Raw genomic sequence first — 20,878 nt, forward strand, 5'->3', positions numbered from 1 at the left:
ATCAACATCCTGGCGTTACCATTAACCAGAAACTGAACTGGCTTACCCATGTAAATACCATGGCTACAAGATCAGGCCGGAGGCTGGGAATCCTGCGGTGAGTAACTCACCTCCTGACTCCCCAAAGCCTGTCCACCATCTACAAGACACAAGTTAGGAATGTGATGGAATACCCTCCACCTGACTGGATGAGTGCAGCTCCCACGACACTCAAGAAGCTTGACACCTTCCAGGAAAAAGCAGTCCATATGATTGACACCCCATCCACCGCCTTCAACGTTCAGTCCCTCCAGCACCAAAGCACAGTTGAAGCACTGTGTACCTTTTACAGGATGGACTGCAAGCAACTTACCAAGGCTCCTTCAACAGTACCATCCAAACCCACAATCTTTACCACCTAGGAGGACAAGGACAGCAGATGCATGGGAACACCACCACCTGCAAGCTCCCCATCCAGTCAAATACCATTCTGACTTGGAACTATATTGCTGTTCCTTCACTGCTGCAGGTTCAAAATCCTGGAACTTGCTTCCTAACAGCACTGTGGGTGTTCCTACAACACATGGGCTGCAGCGTTTCAAGAAGGCAGTTCAGCACCACCTTATTAAGGGCAATTAGAGATGGGCAATAAATGCCAGCCTAGCCAGCAAAGCCCACACCTCATGAAAGAATTAAGAAAACTGAGTGTTAAGATAGTGGAATCCCTTTAGGATATGGTATCGGGCAGCGTTGCATTTTGGGTCCGGAAATCAATATGTGTGCAGCTAATGGCACGCTGTAGCATGGGGAGGACAGCAATGCACTTGCTCCACCTGTTTCATTCTGGCAAGAGAGAATAAAATTTAGTTAACTCTCATTAAGCAGAGAGGGTCAGTGACCTCCTTTACACAGAGTGGATGGCAAACTGCAAGATGTTGCAATTATCTCCAGCTGCAGCCTAAAAGGAGCAAGATACATGAAACTACATCGTCACAGTTATCTTCACAGTCACTGGCAATAAAGTCCTTGTCCTGCTGTGAGGTTAGAGTTGTGGTTGCAGCAGATGGCAGATTTCAATGAAGAAGTCTCTACTGAAGCACTGAAGTCTCTCACACATTGTTCCTCACTGAGGTTCAAGTAGGAAAACTTCCCCCTGAATACCTTGGGCAGATATTGTTGCCTGCTCAGAGTCCTTCTCCACCACCCCCCTCCACTCTTTCCAGCAGCTCTTCATGTTTCTCATGGCCTCTGCTCATCCTCCATGTCATGCTTCATTCCAAGGGGAATGCCTGCTGGTGCACCCAAACCTATAACTGGTTTGTGTGGAAATTTTGAAGTCAGCAAAACCTCATTCAGTAGCAACTCGAAACAACTACAGAAAACACCAAACACTTGGAAAATTGAAGCAACAACCCAAGGAAATCAATCAGCAACTAAGCTGTAATAGTTGATGATCCCTTTAAACATTAAGGCCTCGTTGTGCTGCTGAGTGGGTCCAGTTACATGAAATTAAGCGACTGCATTAGCTGGAGTGATGAGCTCCAAAAGGCACCACCAACATTAAATTAATATTACATGCTGATTGGCGTCATGCTTTGCATTCTGTCCACTGCATACCCTAACGCCCTCAGCAATATGATATTCAGTGTGATTCACTCCAAACAAATGCGCACATACTTAGGACATTTTGGAACTCTGCGTGCACCCACAAAACGGATGAAACGATTCCAATTTCTCACCCGTTGACTCAGGTAGCATTCTGGGTATGTTGGTAGGCCTTCAGTACAATGACCATGTAGTTAGTCGTCCTTGGGCAGGATTTTTAGGTCCTGCCAAATGCAGAACTGAGGCGGATGGGCACTAAAAATAGCACTATTGGCTGGAGTGCCAGTGGATGTTTGTGGGAGTTTACTGCTCTTAGTTAGGCTGCCCTGTTTCCTACATCACAATATTGACTACACTTCAGATGTACCTCATTGGTTGTTAAGTGCTTTGAGACATAAGGTGCTTGTGAAAAGCACTATATAAATGCAAGGGTTTCTTTCTTTGTAGTTAGAACCCTTTCCCTGGCATTGTGTACCTTTTCCTCCTGCAAAGACAAAAAAGAGAGAGAAATAAGGCACTGCTAGCCTCTCTGACCATTGCTCATGTTCATAAGAAGCGGCATGTATCAATGCTGGCAGGCCTTCAAAACGTTAGGGTTCTGAGCTTTACTGAGGGGTCAGTAAGTACATTGGACACATATTACTCCATGTTTAGAAGCTGCATGTGCCCTCAGACTCCTCAACTGGAATGAATGCTGGAGGGTGAATATCCAGAGGCCTGACGTTGCACCCAACTTGCCAAGGTGAAGAAGGTCACAAAATATTTTATGGCATTGGACCTGATTCCTATGGATCAAACTCTGCTGCTGACTGTTTCATCTAGTGTCAGCCATGCCAGCTTTGTTTGGCTGGGTGGCCTTCTTCCACCCTCTGGAAAAAGGACCTCCCTCCTCTCCCTCACAGCCTCCAGACGCACCTCGAGTTCAGCATCGGAGAACCGAGGAGCAGCCCTGCCCGGGGTGCCAGACCTCTGCCTTTCCTCCTGATTCTTTCCCCCTCCATCCCGCATCTTGGCCTCTAGTTAGCTGATGATGAACACCCTCTGGATAATTGACTAATTAGCTGCCCTTGTCTGCAAACGTTGGCGGTGCAGAGCCAAAGGGATTGATAAAGGGGCAAGTAAATAAGCAAAAGATGTGTCTAGAGAGGGCATGAATGGTAGAATCTTGTACATTCCCATCCAAAAGCAAAAACGAGAGAAATAAGATTAATACAGAAACATACAAAGAAAAGTTAACAGATGGCAGAGATTACTGTATGCAATTGCTGAACTTTTGAGTCCAGAAGGCTGTAAAGTGCCTTACCAGAAGATAAGAAGCTGTTCCTCAAGCTTGCATTGAACTTCGTTTGGAACACTGCAGTAAGAGAGGTCAGCATTAGAGCAAAGGGGAAAATTAAATGGCAAGTCACCAGAAGCTCAGGTCATGCTTGCAGACTGTACAGAGGTGTTCCACAAAGCAGTCACAGAATCTGTGTTTGGTCTCCCCAGTGTAGAGCAGACCTCATTGTGAACAGTGAATTCAGTTTACTAAATTGAAAGAAGTACAAGAGAAATGCTCTTCGCCTTGAAGGAGGGTTTGGGGTCTTGGATGGTGGGGAGAGAGGAAGTAAAGGGGCAGGTATTGCATCGCCTGTGCTTGCATAAAGAGGTGCCATGGGAAGGGGACAAAGCATTGGGAGTAATTGAGGTGTGGACCAGGGTGGCGCAGATGAAATGATCCCTTCAGAATGCTGAAAGGGGTGGGGAGAGGAAGATATATTTTATGGTGGCATCTCACTGGAGGTGGCAGAAATGGCAGAGGATGATCCGTTGGATGCAGAGGCTAGTGCGGTGGAAGATGAGAACAAGAGGAACCCTATCATGGCTCTGGGATGGAGGGGGAGGGGTGAGAGCAGAAGTGTAGGAAATGGGAAGCGGCTGAGGCCCTATCAACTACGTTTTGGTGGGGGGGGATTCTTGGTTGATAAACTAGCTTGGTGACAACTGGAGTATTGTGTCCAGTTCTAGGCACCATGCTTTAGGAGGGATGTGAAGGCATTAGCGAGGTTGCAGAGAATGGGTTAAGGGATAAGAAACTTCAATTCGGTAGAAAAATTGAAGAAGTTGGGACTGTTCTCCTTGGAGAAGAGAAGGTCGAGAGTAGAATTGATAGAGATTTTCAAAGTCATGAGGCGTCCGGACAGAGTAGATAGGGAGAAACTGTTCTCATTGGTGGAAGGATCAAGAACCAGAGGGCACTGTTTAAAAGTAATTGACAAAAGACGCATTGGCGACATGAGGAAAAACCTATTCACGTGGTGAGTGGTTAGGATACTTTTTTCTTATTCGTTCATGGGATGTGGGCTTCGCTGCTGGGCCAGCATTTATTGCCCATCCCTAGTTGCCCTTGAGAAGGTGGTGGTGAGCTGCCATCTTGAACCGCTGCAGTCCATGTGGTGTAGGTACACCTACAGTGCTGTTAGGGAGCGAATTCCAGGATTTTGATCCAGCAACAGTGAAGGAATGGTGATATTTTTCCAAGTCAGGATGGTGACTGACTTGGAGGGGAACTTCCAGGTTATCATATTCCCATCTATCTGCTGCCCTTATCCTTCTAGGTGGGAGTGGTTGTGGGTTTGGGAGGTGCTGTCGAAGGAACCTTGGTGAATTCCTGCAGTGCATCTTGAAGATGGTACACACTGCTGCCACTGTGCGTTGGTGATGGAGGGAGTGAATACTTGTGGATGTGGTGCCAATCAAGCAGGCTGCTTTGTCCTGGATGGTGTCAAGCTTCTTGAGTGATGTGGGAGCTGCACTCATCCAGGCAAGTGGAGAGTGTTCCATCACACTCCTGACTTGTGCCTTGTAGATGGTAGTCATGCCTTGGGGAGTCAGGAGTGAGTTACTCATCACATGATTCCTAGCCTCTGATCTGCTCTTGTAGTCACAGTATTTATATAGCTAGTCCAGTTCAGCTTCTGGTCAATGGTAACCCCCAGGATGTTGATAGTCAGGGATTCAGTGATGGTAATGCTATTGAACATCAAGGGATGATGGTTAGATTCTCTCTTGTTGGAAACGATCATTGCCTGAACCATGTGTGGTGTGAACGTTGCTTGACATTTGTCAGCCCAAACCTGGATATTCTCCAGGCCTTGCTGCATTTGGACATGGACAGCTTCAGTATCTGAGAAGTCATGAATGGTTCTGAACATTGTACAATCATCAGCAAACATCCCCACTTCTGACCTTATGATGGGAGGAAGGTCATTGATGAAGCAGCTGAAGATGATTGGGCCGAGGACACTCCCTGAGGAACTCCTGCAGTGATGTCCTGGAGCTGAGATGACAGACCTTCAACAACCACAACCATCTTCCTTTGTTCTAGGTATGACTCAAACCAGCAGAGAGATTTCTCCTTGATTCCCATCGGCTCCAGTTTTGCTGGGGCTCCTTGATGCCACACTTGGTCAAATGCTGCCTTGATGTCAAGTGCAGTCACTCTTACCTCATTTCAGAAGTTCAGCTCTTTTGTCCATGTTTGAACCATGGCTCTAATCAGGTCAGGAGCTGAGTTTCCCTGGCAGGACACAAACTGGGCATCAGTGAGCAGGTTATTGCTAAGCAAGTGCCGCTTGATAGCACTGTTGATGACCCCTTCCATTACTATACTGATGATTGAGAGTAGACTGAGGGGGCAGTAATTGGCTGGGTTGGATTTGTCCTGCTTTTTGTGTGCAGGACATGCCTGGGCAATTTTCCACATAGCCAGGTAGGTGCCAGTTTTGTAGCTGTATTGGAACAGCTTGGCTAGGGGCACAGCAAGTTCTGGAGCACATGTCTTCAGTACTATTGCCGGAAAATTGTCAGGGCCCATAGCCTTTGCAGTGCCAGTGCCTTCAACCGTTTCTTGATATCACGTGGAGTGAATCGAATTGGCTGGAGTCCGGCATCTGTGATGCTGGGGACCTCTGGAGGAGGCCAAGATGGATCATCCACTTGGCACTTCTGGCTGAAGATTGTAGCAAGTTCTTCAGCCTTATCTTTTGCACTGTTGTGCTGGACTCCTCCATCACTGAGGACAGTGATATTTGTACAGCCTCCTCCTCCAGTGAGTTGTTTAATTGTCCACCACCATTCACGACTAGATGTGACAGGACTCCATAACTTAGATCTGATCTGTTGGTTGTGGGATCACTTAACCCTGACTATCACTTGCTGCTTATGCTGTTTGGCATGCAAGTGTGTTATAGCTTCACCAGGTTGACACCTCATTTCTAGGTATGCCTGGTGCTACTCTTGGCATGCCCTCCTGCACTCTTCATTGAACCAGGGTTGATCCCCTGGCTTGATGGTAATGGTAGAATGGGGGATATATTGGGCCATGAGATTACAGATTGTGTTTGAGTACAATTCTGCTGCTGTTGATGGCCCATAGTGCCTCATGGATGCCCAGTCTTGAGTTGCTAGATCTGTTTGAAATCTATCCCATTTAGCATGGCGGTAGTGCAACACAGCACAATGGAGGGCACCCTCAATGTGAAGGCGGGACTTCGTCTCCACAACAAGTGTGCAGTGGTCACTCCTACTGATACTGTCATGGACAGATGCATCTGTGAAAGGCAGGTTGGTGAGGATGAAGTTAAGTATGTTTTTCCGTCTTATTGGTTCCCTCACCACCTGCCGCAGACCTAGTCTAGCAGCTATGTCATTTAGGACTCAGCCTCCTCGGTCAGTAGCAGTGCTACCGAGCCTCTCTTGGTGATGGACATTGAAGTCCCCCACCCAGAGTACATTCTGCACACTGCTACCCTCAGTGCTTCCTCCAAGTGGTTTTCAACAGGAAGGAGCACTAACTCATCAGCTGAGGGAGGGTAGTACGTGGTAATCAGCAGGAGGTTTCCTTGCCCATGTTTGACCTGATGCCATGAGACTTCATGGGGTCCGGAGTTGATGTTGAGAGCTCCCAGGGCAACTCCCTCCGGACTGTATACCATTGTGCTGTCACCTCTGCTGGGCCTGTCCTGCCTGTGGGATAGGACATACCCAGAGATGGTGATGGTGGTCTCTTGGACAGTAAGGTCTGATTCCATGAAGATGACTAAGTCAGTTTGTTGCTTAACTAGTCTGTGAGGCAACCTCCCAATTTTGGCACTAGCCCTCAGATGTTTGTAAGGAGGACTTTGCAGGGTCAACAGGGCTGAGATTGCCGTTGTCGTTTCCGGTGCCTAGGTCGATGCCAGATGGTCCATCCGGTTTCATTTATTTTTAATGACATTGTAGCAGTTTGTCACAGCTGAGTGGCTTGTTAGGCCATTTCAGAGGGCATTTAAGAGTCAGCCACATTGCTGTGGGCCTGGAGTCATGTGTAGGCCAGATCATGTAAGGATGACAGATTTCCTTCCCTAAAGGACATAGTGAACCAGATGGGTTTTTACAACAATTGACAGTTGTTCCATGGTCATTGTTAGACTTTTAATTCCTGATTTTTAAAATTGAATTCAAATTCCAACCTCCGCCGTGGCGAGATTCGAACCTGGGTCCCCAGATTATTACCTGGATCTCTGGATTACTGGTCCAGGGACATATGGAATGCACTACCTGAGAGTGTGATGGAGGCAGGGTCAGTTGAGGCTTTCAAAAGGGAATTGGATCATTATCTGAAAAGGAAATATTTGCAGGGCAATGGGAAAAAGGCAAGAGGTTTGCACTAGGTGATTACTCCTTCAGATGGCCAGCAGAGACACAATGGGCTGAATGGCCTTCTTCTGTGCTGTAACCATTCTGTGATTATGTGAAGGCAAATCAGAAGTGCTGATGTGAAAGGTTGCATCATCAGAACAGATATGACAAAGAACTGGCAGAATGAAATAGAATCCTTACTGGTTATGAGGAAGTGTATTCAAGGTAGCTGTGGGAATCAGTGGGCTTGTAATGAATATTTGTTGATAGTGTATTCCCAGAAATGGAGACAGAGAATTTGAAGAAGGGAAGAGTCACAGATGGACCCTGTGCAGGTGAGAGAAGGGTGGAAATTGGAAGCAAGGTTAATCAAGTTTTCCAACTCAGGGTGGGAGCAGGAAATGGCGCTGGTACAGTCACCGATATACCAGGAAAAGAATTGAGGGAGGGGGTCAGGTAGGAATGAACAAGGATTGTTCCCCATTTCTGACAAAAAGTAGACATGGATGACTATGTCCCACGTTGGTACCCATGGCAACAAGTTTTATTTGGAACAAGTGAGTTGAGTTAAAACAGAAGTTTTCAATGTGAGAACAAGTTCAGCAAGACGGCAGACTTTGGTGGTGGATGGAGACTGGCTGGGCCTCGGTTCATGGAAGAAGCAGAGGACCCTACAGTGGAGAATGGAGGAGGATTGTTTATCCATGGTTGATAGCAGACAGATAAGGCCGGGAAATTGGAAACGACTAAAGTGACAGGGAGCATCAGAGGAGTCAAGATTGTACGTCGGAAGAGACTGGACAAGTGGAGGAAAAATAGGAAAGCAAAATACTGCAGATGCTAGAAAACTAATATTAAAACAGAAACTGCAGTAAATACTCAGCAGATCAGGCAGCATTTGTGGAGGGAGAAAAACAGAATTCAAATTTCAGGCGATCACTTTTCATCAGAAAAAAATAGAGTTGAGATAGCAAGGAATCAGGTAAGTGGGACAGGAACAGGGAATAGCACTGGCAGGGCAGGCCTCTTTGTGAATTTTGGGAAGGAGGTGTAAGTGGGCTGTTTTGAGTTGGGAGCTATGAGGAAAGCATGGAGGGATCTCCAGAGGGGATGAGTTCAGTGACTGCCCTGGAAACAATGGGCAGAATTTTCACCTCGGCTGTCGGACACTTGCCTGGCCTGTTTGAGCGTGAAATGACCCATGTTGACGTCGGGTGAGTGTCCCGACGTCAACGCGCAGTCGTGAGATGGTTTGGTCGGCAGGCGCGCGCAGGAATTGGCAGCATACCGGAGGACAATTAAAAGGCCTGTCAAGGCCATTAAAGTATCAATTAAGTTAAATCTTTCACTCCGTCCAACCTTATGGTTGGTGGGCAGGTGAAAAGGCCAAGTGGCCTTTGCATTTTTTTGGAAACCTCATCCACAGGTGGGTGAGGTTTCCAACAGCAAATAAAACTAAAATAAAATGTTTAAAATTTCACTTATAACATGTCCCTACTCATGTGACAGAGTTGCATGAGGGGACATGTTTTATAACATTTCACGCATTTTTTTTTGAAAACTCTGCATCTCCCTGAGGCAGCTGTGTGCCTCAGGGAGATTCTCAAGCATGCACTTGAGCACAAGCGCAAAGTTCGCGCTCGCCCTCCTCCACCTCCCCGCCGCACAGGCTGAGCGTTGCTGCTCGCATTTCACACTTGGCGAGCCTTAATTGGCCCGCCAGCGTAAAATCGCCTTTCAGCCTCAATCGCGGGCAGTGGCCAGCTTCCCGACCACCACCGCCCGCTCCCGCCAAGCCCGCCCACTGATATTCAGTTGTGGTCCAGAGGGAGGTAGGAGGAAGTGTTGGAGAGTTGGCATTTGGCCGCTGCTGAGGTCGAGGTCAGTTCACCAGACAACAACAGCATTATTCTTGTCAGCAGGCTTGATGACAATGTTAGGGTTGGACCTAAGAGAACCAGTGGTAGGGCAACTAACTGCCTTGGCTGAGATCAACGAACTCAGCACAGAAAAAGGTTTGATTCTGGATCCACCTGACCTTTATGGCTCAGATACCACAATACTTCATTCAGTGATTCTCTATTTTAACTTGACTTTTGATATAGCATATTATAAATTTTGCAGATTATTAACAATTTATTTTAATTAAAAGCAATATTTCATCTAACATCCCTTTGTTGTGCATTCTACAGTCTCTTTAAGATTGTCTCATGTCCACACGTGCACACGTCATAAAGGGACCACTTTTTGTATGGCCTGTTAGACCCCTTCACAGTAAATTCTGGACTAATGCGCAGCCTTGCACCTGCACAACGTAATAGGAATATTGAGAAAAAGGTTCCTAGAACTCAGAACCAACCAGTGAAGTGTTGCAGTAAGTACATTAAAAAGTGCTTTAAAGCACAATGGAAAAACCAATTGATAGAAATCTTTGTTGTCATGCAATCCTGGAGCTCCCTCCCTAACAGCACTTTGGGAGTACTTATACCACATGGACTGCTGCGGTTCAAGAAGGTGGCTCACCACTACCTTCTCGAGGGCAATTAGGGATTGGCAAGAAATGCTGGCCAAGACAGCGATGCTCACATCCCATGAATGAAAAAAGGTGAAGTAAAGAGAATTGAGATTATCAGATGATTGTGGTCCTCAACACTTTCAAAAACAGACATACCTTTTATCCTTATATTGTTCAGCAACCTTGGCTTTTTTTAAAAATCCCCCTTCAAAAGACAAATTGCACCCTTTATCTTTGTGGGTTTGTGAAGCTTTTGATTTTGTTAAATTTCAGAAGTAACAAGTTGCAGTGGTTATAACTAGTAATGCAAAGCACCTGTTCAGTTATTTCAGGTTCATTGAAAAACTGTAAGAACTAACTCTCTCATTGTTTGACTGCTGATCTTTCATATGGCATAGAAATATAATATAGTCACACTATCTCATGAAACTATAACCTACGTATTTGTTTTAGATTGTTGGATTAAGATGGTTTACCGACTGTACAAACAGTGAAACTTGGCAACTCTCATAATTCACATCTATGAGGAATCCACTGAAATAACAATCTCTTTTCATAGATAATGGCCAGGCTAAATGAACTGTAAAAATTGTGCCATCAAACTGAGCTTGCTGGAAAGTAATTTTTCAATATTTGACAGCAGTTCTGATCAAGAACCAGAGTTTTACAAATCACTGCATTTAATTCTTAATTCTTACATGCACATAGGTTTCACATACATGAATTATGATTCTGCTGCTTGTAAGAATGTACCCTGTGCTTTCTGAGCCCCAAGAGTCTTCTTAATAACCCAGGACAAACTATTGATTGTAAAATGAACATTGCATGCACCAACTAACCATAAAATGATACAAATAAATACCATCAATTCATATAACTAATGATGAGGGGATACTATAGAGAACTGAAGAGTTATCTGCATCTGTTTGACAATTTGGTTAAGCACAATCCAATGCAAAGTCAAAGTCAGATGGTAAAAGGTCAATGCAGGTATCCTACTTCCCTGGAGAAATTCCACATTGCACATAGGATGCTAAAGTAAATCTTTCAATAGAATACACATTTATTTTAATAACAATGTTAAGGTATAAATGTTACATGAATAGGCTTAAGGGGTTAATAATTTTTTTTTAAAAAATGATCCACTTGTCTGTGTCAGGTGGCATTCTGGCCTCCTTGTCTAATATGATTAGGATACAACCAACACAGCCCTAGGCAGATCTAATTTTAGCTATAATCTACTTCTTAACCTTCTGAGAACTAATGTAAACACTGCCTACCAGTGGCTAATTACATTACAGTATCTGCTTTACCGAAGTGCAAGGGCAGGAGTACTGAATTAGTATGTAGAAAGAAAAAGTTAACAAGATTACGGTGAATAATCAAGGCATAGAGTTCATTTACTTCTTCAGTTTGGATCTCCTTCACGCATCACCCTTAGCTCCTGACTGTGCAGTAAGATTGACAATTATTTAACAGAAAAATATGGTATTAAAATATTTTTATGTGGTTTTTAAATTGAACTCTTCTATCATCTTAAATGACCTAAAGTTAATTTTGTATCAGCCTAAAGTAGCATCTTTACACCATTCAAAAGTAATAGTGATCATCTCTCATTATCATATTTGTAGATTTTAGAAAATGTTGCCGCATAAATCGGTTGATTTTGATCAGGGTGATTGTCACAGCCAAGTAACCTTGATCTGTCAACCAGTCTAATCTAAAAACAAAAAAACTGCGGATGCTGGAAATCCAAAACAAAAACAGAATTACCTGGAAAAACTCAGCAGGTCTGGCAGCATCGGCGGAGAAGAAAAGAGTTGACGTTTCGAGTCCTCATGACCCTTCGACAGAACTTGAGTTCGAGTCCAAGAAAGAGTTGAAATATAAGCTGGTTTAAGGTGTGTGTGGGGGGGGCGGAGAGATAGAGGGAGAGAGAGGTGGGGGGGGTGTGGTTGTAGGAACAAACAAGCAGTGATAGAAGCAAAAAGATGTCAACGACAATAGTACAATAGAACACATAGGTGTTAAAGTTAAAGTTGGTGATATTATCTAAACGAATGTGCTAATTAAGAATGGATGGTAGGGCACTCAAGGTATAGCTCTAGTGGGGGTTTTTTTTATATAATGGAAATAGGTGGGAAAAGGAAAATCTTTATAACTTATTGGAAAAAAAAAGGAAGGGGGAAACAGAAAGGGGGTGGGGATGGGGGAGGGAGCTCACGACCTAAAGTTGTTGAATTCAATATTCAGTCTGGAAGGCTGTAAAGTCCCTAGTCGGAAGATGAGGTGTTGTTCTTCCAGTTTACGTTGGGCTTCACTGGAACAATGCAGCAAGCCAAGAACAGACATGTGGGCAAGAGAGCAGGGTGGAGTGTTAAAATGGCAAGCGACAGGCAGGTTTGGGTCATTCTTGCGGACAGACCGCAGGTGTTCTGCAAAGCGGTCGCCCAGTTTACGTTTGGTCTCTCCAATGTAGAGGAGACCACATTGGGAGCAACGAATGCAGTAGACTAAGTTGGGGGAAATGCAAGTGAAATGCTGCTTCACTTGAAAGAAGTGTTTGGGTCCTTGGACAGTGAGGAGAGAGGAAGTGAAGGGGCAGGTGTTGCATCTTTTGCGTGGGCATGGGGTGGTGCCATAGGAGGGGGTTGAGGAGTAGGGGGTGATGGAGGAGTGGACCAGGGTGTCCCGGAGGGAGCGATCCCTACGGAATGCCGATAAGGGGGGTGAAGGGAAGATGTGTTTGGTGGTGGCATCATGCTGGAGTTGGCGGAAATGGCGGAGGATGATCCTTTGAATGCGGAGGCTGGTGGGGTGATAAGTGAGGACAAGGGGGACCCTATCATGTTTCTGGGAGGGAGGAGAAGGCGTGAAGGCGGATGCGCAGGAGATGGGCCGGACACGGTTGAGAGCCCTGTCAACGACCGTGGGTGGAAAACCTCAGTTAAGGAAGAAGGAGGACATGTCAGAAGAACTGTTTTTGAATGTAGCATCATCGGAACAGATGCGACGGAGGCGAAGGAACTGAGAGAATGGGATGGAGTCCTTACAGGAAGCGGGGTGTGAGGAGCTGTAGTCGAGATAGCTGTGGGAGTCGGTGGGTTTGTAATGGATATTGGTGGACAGTCTATCACCAGAGATTGAGACAGAGAGGTCAAGGAAGGGAAGGGAAGTGTCAGAGATGGACCACGTGAAAAGGATGGAGGGGTGGAGATTGGAAGCAAAACTAATAAATTTTTCCAAGTCCCGACGAGAGCATGAAGCGGCACCGAAGTAATCATCAATGTTGCAGTCCTACTCCGGCCCCCTTCCACAACTCTTTCTCCGGTACATCGATGATTACTTCGGTGCCGCTTCATGCTCTCGTCGGGACTTAGAAAAATGTATTAATTTTGCTTCCAATCTCCACCCCTCCATCATTTTCACGTGGTCCATCTCTGACACTTCCCTTCCCTTCCTTAACCTCTCTGTCTCAATCTCTGGTGATAGACTGTCCACCAATATCCATTACAAACCCACCGACTCCCACAGCTATCTCGACTACAGCTCCTCACACCCCGCTTCCTGTAAGGACTCCATCCCATTCTCTCAGTTCCTTCGCCTCCGTCGCATCTGTTCCGATGATGCTACATTCAAAAACAGTTCCTCTGACATGTCCTCCTTCTTCCTTAACAGAGGTTTTCCACCCACGGTCGTTGACAGGGCCCTCAACCGTGTCCGGCCCATCTCCCACGCATCTGCCCTCACGCCTTCTCCTCCCTCCCAGAAACATGATAGGGTCCCCCTTGTCCTCACTTATCACCCCACCAGCCTCCGCATTCAAAGGATCATCCTCCGCCATTTCCGCCAACTCCAGCATGATGCCACCACCAAACACATCTTCCCTTCACCCCCCTTATCGGCATTCCGTAGGGATCGTTCCCTCCGGGACACCCTGGTCCACTCCTCCATCACCCCCTACTCCTCAACCCCCTCCTATGGCACCACCCCACGCCCACACAAAAGATGCAACACCTGCCCCTTCACTTCCTCTCTCCTCACTGTCCAAGGACCCAAACACTCCTTTCAAGTGAAGCAGCATTTCACTTGCATTTCCCCCAACTTAGTCTACTGTATTCGTTGCTCCCAATGTGGTCTCCTCTACATTGGAGAGACCAAACGTAAACTGGGCGACCGCTTTGCAGAACACCTGCGGTCTGTCCGCAAGAATGACCCAAACCTCCCTGTCGCTTGCCATTTTAACACTCCACCCTGCTCTCTTGCCCACATGTCTGTCCTTGGCTTGCTGCATTGTTCCAGTGAAGCCCAACGTAAACTGGAGGAACAACACCTCATCTTCCGACTAGGGGCTTTACAGCCTTCCGGACTGAATATTGAATTCAACAACTTTAGGTCGTGAGCTCCCTCCCCCATCCCCACCCCCTTTCTGTTTCCCCCTTCCTTTTTTTTCCAATAAATTATCAAGATTTTCCTTTTCCCACCTATTTCCATTATATAAAAAAAAAACCCCACTAGAGCTATACCTTGAGTGCCCTACCATCCATTCTTAATTAGCACATTCGTTTAGATAATATCACCAACTTTAACTTTAACACCTATGTGTTCTATTGTACTATTGTCGTTGACATCTTTTGATGATCTGCTTCTATCACTGCTTGTTTGTCCCTACAACCACACCCCGCCCCCCCACCTCTCTCTCTCTCTCTATCTCTCCGCCCCACACACACACACCTTAAACCAGCTTATATTTCAACTCTTTCTTGGACTCGAACTCAAGTTCTGTCGAAGGGTCATGAGGACTCGAAACGTCAACTCTTTTCTTCTCCGCCGATGCTGCCAGACCTGCTGAGTTTTTCCAGGTAATTCTGTTTTTGTTTCAGTCTAATCTAACGTTTGTTGCCTTCTGGTCTTGAAGTTATGATTATCCATGTAACTGAAACTAATCATACTTTGTGTGAGAGATAAATGCCCATGTTGAATAAATGGTCATACCTGTTTAAAAGCAGTTCTTTGTTATTATATCATCCCATATAAATTGTCATTTTTAAAATATTTAAGATTGATCAATCCTTTCTCCATTTTATGTTGTAAACATTTAAACATTGATTGGTTTCAGTGCTGAGTGATACCACTTGATCACACTGGCTGGTCAATTAATGGCCAGCCAATATGAAAGGCGTGCTAAGAGCCTTGGCGCTGCAGTGGTGGGGGCAGGAGGAGTGCAAGTGCTGAGGTGTGTGCATGCACGAGGGAGCTTGCACCGACGGCTCCCTGAAGGTACAGAATTGCCTCAGGGAGCTGAAGGATTTTAAAATTAAAAATAAACTTTTGCACTGTTTAGGCCACAGCTAGAGTATTGCGTGCAGTTCTGGAATCCGCATTATAGGAAGGATGTGATTGCACTAGAGAGAGTACAGAGGAGATTTACCAGGATGTTGCCTGGGCTGGAGAGTTTTAATTATGAGGAGACTTTGGATAGACTGGGGTTATTTTCCCTGGAGCAGAGGAGATTGAAGGAGTCATGACTGAGGTGTATAAAATTATGAGGGGCATAGATTGGGTAGACAGGAAGGAGCTTTTGCCCTTGGTGAAGGGATCAATAACCAGGGGACATAGATTTAAGGTAAGGGGCAGGAAGTTTAGAGGGGATGTGAGGAAGAATTTTTTCACCCAGAGGATGGTGGGAATCTGGAACTTACTGCCTGAAAGGGTGGTAGAGGCAGAAACCCTCATAACATTTAAGAAGTATTTGGATGCGCACTTGCGATGCCATACATGGCTATGGACCTAGTGCTGGAAAATAGGATTAGAATAGTTAGGTACTTGTTTGACCAGTGCAGACTCGATGGGCCAAAGGGCCTTTTTCTGTGCTGTAGACCTCTGTAACTCTATGACTCTATAATATAGAATGCGTGTGTTTAGTAGAATCCTAAATAAAGATCAGAAATGACAAAATGAGTTGGGCAAAATAAAGTGACAAGAACAATAGAAGTGTAATTTAATGTAGAAAAGTATCAAGTGCTACATGTAGGAAGGAGAATAGACAACGTATATAATTATATATGGGGATTGGTGTTGAAATAGGTATGGATGAGGTTGAAAGGCAGGTAAGTGTCTTAGTAAACTTAGCAAAGTGCATCCAACCAATGCAGAGCAACAGACAATAAAGCCACAGGATATTGAACTGCAAAACGAAAAACAGTAGAATGTAAGTCCCTGTCTCCAAAATTGTGCAGGGAATACCAGCGATGGATATACATATAGAGTTGAAGATATGAGCAGTGATTCTTTCCCTGCCTTCCCCCATGCTGCCAGTCCTCAAGATTACAGTTCCCATCATTGACAGTCCCTACGATTTACCTTACCAATTGTGCTGCCAACCTAAAATTCTTCTGGCTGCTGCCAGATCTCAGGTCTCCTCTCTAGTGCTTTCACTATTGCCAGATAATAGAACCCTCCACCCAAGGCTGTCGGGCTAATGGATTCTGCCCATATGACAATGTCGATGGAGATTATGATGGTGATGATTATGAAACTTCTGCCCCTTGTATGCCTGGTACCCCTGCTCCTTCTTGCTCTGTTACACCAAGTTAATTGTCAGTCTGACACACCAGCTCTGACTTTTTACAGGCAATCAAGATATTGCAATGAGAATGTCATTAGTTGACTCAGTGAGAATGGATCTGAAGAACAGGAAATGGATGAAGACTCAGCTGTTCCCCAGCAGAGGCTATGGAAATGCCTCCCTTTGGCTGAAAATGCACGGGATTTAGGTCTCATGGACCCTGCTCTGAAAGAATGATTTTTGATAACATTACAATCAGGCACAGACACTCCAGGATAGGAACATAACAGGAGCCTTGTATGAATCTGCTAATCTTACATGCAGAAATATTAGGAATGTTTTTTCTCATTGCAGGGATGAATGAAGCATGTGACAGTTTCATTGTGTTCTGAAACTATTCCCACCTTTTCCCAGCAGCACTCCAGGACCACCTCCTCCACATCAGGCTGTAGTCTGTAACACTTTGGGACAGAATTGAGAGAGACCTTAAATCTAGACTTCAGAGACTTGAGACAGACTTGCAGAAGGCAAACTCTCAGAGCTTTCAGAATCCAGTGGAAACCATTGGATCTGCCATTCCACCAAATTATTTCCATTCAGAAGCTGGATGCAGTACTAATGACACAACTAGAGTTGAGCAACATGATGCTGCTGTTTCTCAGGATATCAGCTTTTGTCATTCCTCCATCGCAGCCCCAGAGAGGCCTAGCCAAAGAGCACATTGGAGGCCCAGGGAGTCACAGAATAGATACAGCATATAATAGATCCTTCACAAAACTAAACTGTCATGAAACAAAGGCCACCCCATTCTCAAGAGCTTCATAGCAAAATTACAGCTAACCATCTCTTGCAACGCTGGTCCTCAGGTGCCACAAGGATAGGTATCATAACAGCATGTCTTGGCACCAAGGGCAAGTATATTTGATCAATAGTTAAATACATATGATCTTGTACTTTGATTTGGTTTTGTTGTTCAGTGAGATCCTGAAGTGGTATGAGGTCTGATGGGAGTGACAAGTCATCTGAATGGGGCCAAAAAGACAGATGTTTTTGTACAGAATGATTGGAGTTTGCAGAAATGTTAGGGCTATGTAGTAAGTAAAGCTTTTAAAGGAAACCACTTTAATCCAAGACTAATATCCTGCTTATGTTCTCCCTCTGAATATCTTTGACAGCCAACATGGAAGAGACTTAACTTAATAATAGGCCTTCTGACATTGAACTCCAGGCTTCGCTGCATCTAGGTATGTCATCTATTGTATGCTGCATCTTCCATGTCATTTCTGGTCCAATGTCTGCTGTGAAGAGCACAGCAAGTAAGCACAATGCAAGACCACTAGAGAACATATATCAGTATCCTGCCTGATCTATCAAGGTAACAGGATTTTGCCTTCTGAACTCTTGTAGTCCTCTGAATGGTGGATCATGTGCCTCATTGTGGCAATGTTCTGCTGATGAGATGAGTCAATGAGCCATGGAAGCAATGGGCAGCTCTTGTCTCTCAGAAGACATTTTGATATGTCACTGTTTTGTCTTAATAGAGTTGGAGTCTCTCATGATAACAGCATCATGAAAACTTCCTGCAGAATTTGACATTTACATGCAAGATTCATTGTAGTTGATCACTGATGGTTTGAATGATGAAGGACTGGAATCCTCTCCTCCTCTGTCTGCACAGTAGGAGCATGGTTGTCATCTATTGCTCCTTGAACTTGGGGGAATCTAGCAAATTGAGAGAACTGAATAGCCCTTTCATGGTGCAGCCAAGTAGTCCCTCCAAGTAATGTAGGTGAACTCCCATGAAGATAGTATGAAAGCCTAGACAGCACCCAGCTTCATGAGACAGTAAATGAGCAGGGACCGAGATAACTCTCTGAATATTCAATTTCATACATTTACTTTTCTTTGCAGTTGTGTGTTCCAAGTTACAAGAATTGTTTAAGTTTCAAGATGTTTTTTGTGATCCAGTAAAATTTATTGCTTTTCCCCTTGCTTCTATTTAATTTGGTGGTTTGTAGTTTTTAGCCCAGGAGATGCAATCATTATTCAAGGAGGGAAGGAAATCATACCTTAAGAAGTTCGGACCTATCAGTTGATATAGTTAGGGTTATACTACTCAAAAACGTAACATGAGATGTGACTTATGATTACTTAGAGAGGTCAGTACTTAGTGGGATTCCCAAACTGGTTTCAGGAAATGTAATTCTTACCTCACTAACTTGATGAAGGTATTTGATGAAACGGCCAGGAGAATTTTTGACGGCAATGCATTTGATCTTATGTACCTTGATTTCCCAAAATTATTCAATTAAATGCCATATTGAAGGCTATTGGCTATTGCCCAGGTGCAGAGGTCAGGAAGTAGGGGTGGAGAACTGGCACATATAGGTGGGAGGTGGAGGCATTGTGGTATTTTGTCACTGGACTAGTATTCCAGAGACCCAGGATAATGCTCTGGTGACCTGGTTTTGAATCTCACCACGGCAGATGGTGAAATTTGAATTCAATAAAAATCTGGAATTAAAAGTCTGATGACAACCACAAAATCCTTGCCGATTATCGTAAAAGCCCATCTGGTGCACTAACGTCCTTGCCTGGTTTGGTCTGCATGTGTCTCCAGGCCCACAGCAATGTGGTTGACTCTTAAGTGCCCTCTGAACAAGGGAAAATGGGGATGGGCCTAGCCAGGGACACCCACATCATGGGCAGAATTTTCTGCCTGTCGGGCAGGTGGGCCCGACCCAATCTCCGGCGGGCGGGAAGCCGATCCCCGCCGAAGAAGCAAGCCCCGCTGCCATTTTAAGTGGGTGGGCCAATTAAGGCCCGCCCAGTGTGACGTCCGCCGGGAAGCGCTATGCGCTTCCTGTGCAGGCGGGGGGGGGGGGGGGGGGGGGGGGATGGGGGGGGTGGTTCCCCAAATGTGAGAGTGCGCTCTTTTGTGCATGTGCACGAAAGAGCGCACATCTCCCTAAGGGTAAGTGCTGCCCCAGGGAGATCACTGACAGCTGTATAAACTTTAAAAATAGAAAAATAATAAAATCCTTAACATGTCCCCCTCATGTGACAATGTCACATGAGATGGGACATGTTATTAAATTTCACTGAAACTTTAATAAACTTTTTTAAACCCTACATGAAACCTCATCCCGCCGGTGGATGAGGTTTCATGTTTTTTCAGAAGCCCGCTGGGGCTCCTGGCCTGCCCGCCAACCTTAAGGTTGGACGGGCAGGTCTTTAATTATTTTAATTATCCTGTCAATGGCCTCAATTGGCCATTGACAGGTTGGCAAGCAGACAGCTGATTTCGCTGTGCCCCCACCTTCCTAAAAATTTAAATGGGGTGGGATGACATCGGGCGGAATATAGCTGTCGGCAAGCGAGACCCGGCCCCTGCTCGCCGACGGCAAAATCCAGCCCCATGAGTGAATAAAAAAACACTTCAAGGGTTTTCCTGGAAAGCGTAATTAGGCCTGGATCTGTGGCAGCATGTTTCAAGAAAATAAAGCATGAAACCGAGCCTTAGGGCTTTTACTTCTCTGAAAAAGCTGCAAGAGTAAATTAATTTAGTTAAAATGCAAACTGAAAAGACTTAGGTTCATGTTTTTAAAATGATGAAGGGATTGGATAGTCGAATTGGATAGATTATTTCATAGCAAGATAGAAGGCATATATATTAAATCTTTAGGCAACTGGATTATGAAGAGTTATGATCTAAACGTCTGGAGTATTTTAGTATGTTAAAGGTGCAATATAAATGCAAGCGGTTATTGTTGTTGTACCACAATATTCTAGAGCTTGTACGGTTACCTTACAGAGCTGGAAATTCTGAGTTTTTTTTGAATAGGGCAGCTTTTATTTTGTGATGTCATGGTGAAAGACATTACCAGAATGCTTGGAAAACTTTTGGAAAGAGAAGGAAAGCATCCAGAGATCATTGTCCCTGTAGGAACCAATGACCTAGGAAAGAGTAGTATGATGGGGTTTTTTTTGGTCATCCTTTACTGGCTTCTAAAACTTTCTCCTGGCCTACCATAATCTTCACAGCATTGTACGCCTTTTCTTTCAAATAAATACAACCCTTAACTTCATCAGTAAGTCATGGATGGTGCATACTTCTGATAGAGTCTTTCTTCCTCAGTGGAATATATTTTTGTTCAGAGTGTTGAAATATCTCCTTAAATGTCTGCTGTTGCTTCACTACCATCTTCCCTTTTAGCCTATTTACTCAGACCACTTTAGCTAACCCTGTCTTCATACCCTTGAAATTGCCATTATTTCAGTTTAAGACATTAGTTATGGACACATATTCCTCACTCTCAAACTGAATGTGAAATTCTATCCTGTTATGATCATTCTTGCCTAGAAAATCCATTGCTATGAGGTATTTAACTAATTCTGTCTCATTGCACATTACCAGGTTCAAAATAGCCTCTTCCCTGGTAGGTTCCAGATCATATTGTTTTAAGGAACTGTCCCAAATGTGCTCTATGAATTCATCTTCCAGGCTACCTTTGCCAATTTGATTTGTCCAATCAATGTAAAGATTAAAG

The 20,878-nt window shown here is 44.9% G+C and overlaps 1 protein-coding gene across 9 annotated transcripts in view; it reads left to right on the forward strand.

Moving 5' to 3' along the window:
- fam172a (family with sequence similarity 172 member A) overlaps positions 1-20,878 on the forward strand; it is a 684,886-nt gene that overhangs the window by 522,089 nt on the left and 141,919 nt on the right. The window contains exon 11 of one of the 9 annotated variants that reach the window (XM_041185662.1): positions 17,504-17,538. The exons of the other annotated variants lie outside the window; for them this stretch is intronic. Coding sequence (XP_041041596.1) covers positions 17,504-17,523 — 20 coding nt within the window. The 3' untranslated portion in view covers positions 17,524-17,538. Of the gene's footprint in view, positions 1-17,503; positions 17,539-20,878 lie in introns of those variants that run through there. 9 annotated transcript variants of the gene reach the window in all.

The sequence above is a fragment of the Carcharodon carcharias genome, chromosome 4, assembly GCF_017639515.1.
Source record: "Carcharodon carcharias isolate sCarCar2 chromosome 4, sCarCar2.pri, whole genome shotgun sequence".
NCBI classification, from domain to species: domain Eukaryota; kingdom Metazoa; phylum Chordata; class Chondrichthyes; order Lamniformes; family Lamnidae; genus Carcharodon; species Carcharodon carcharias.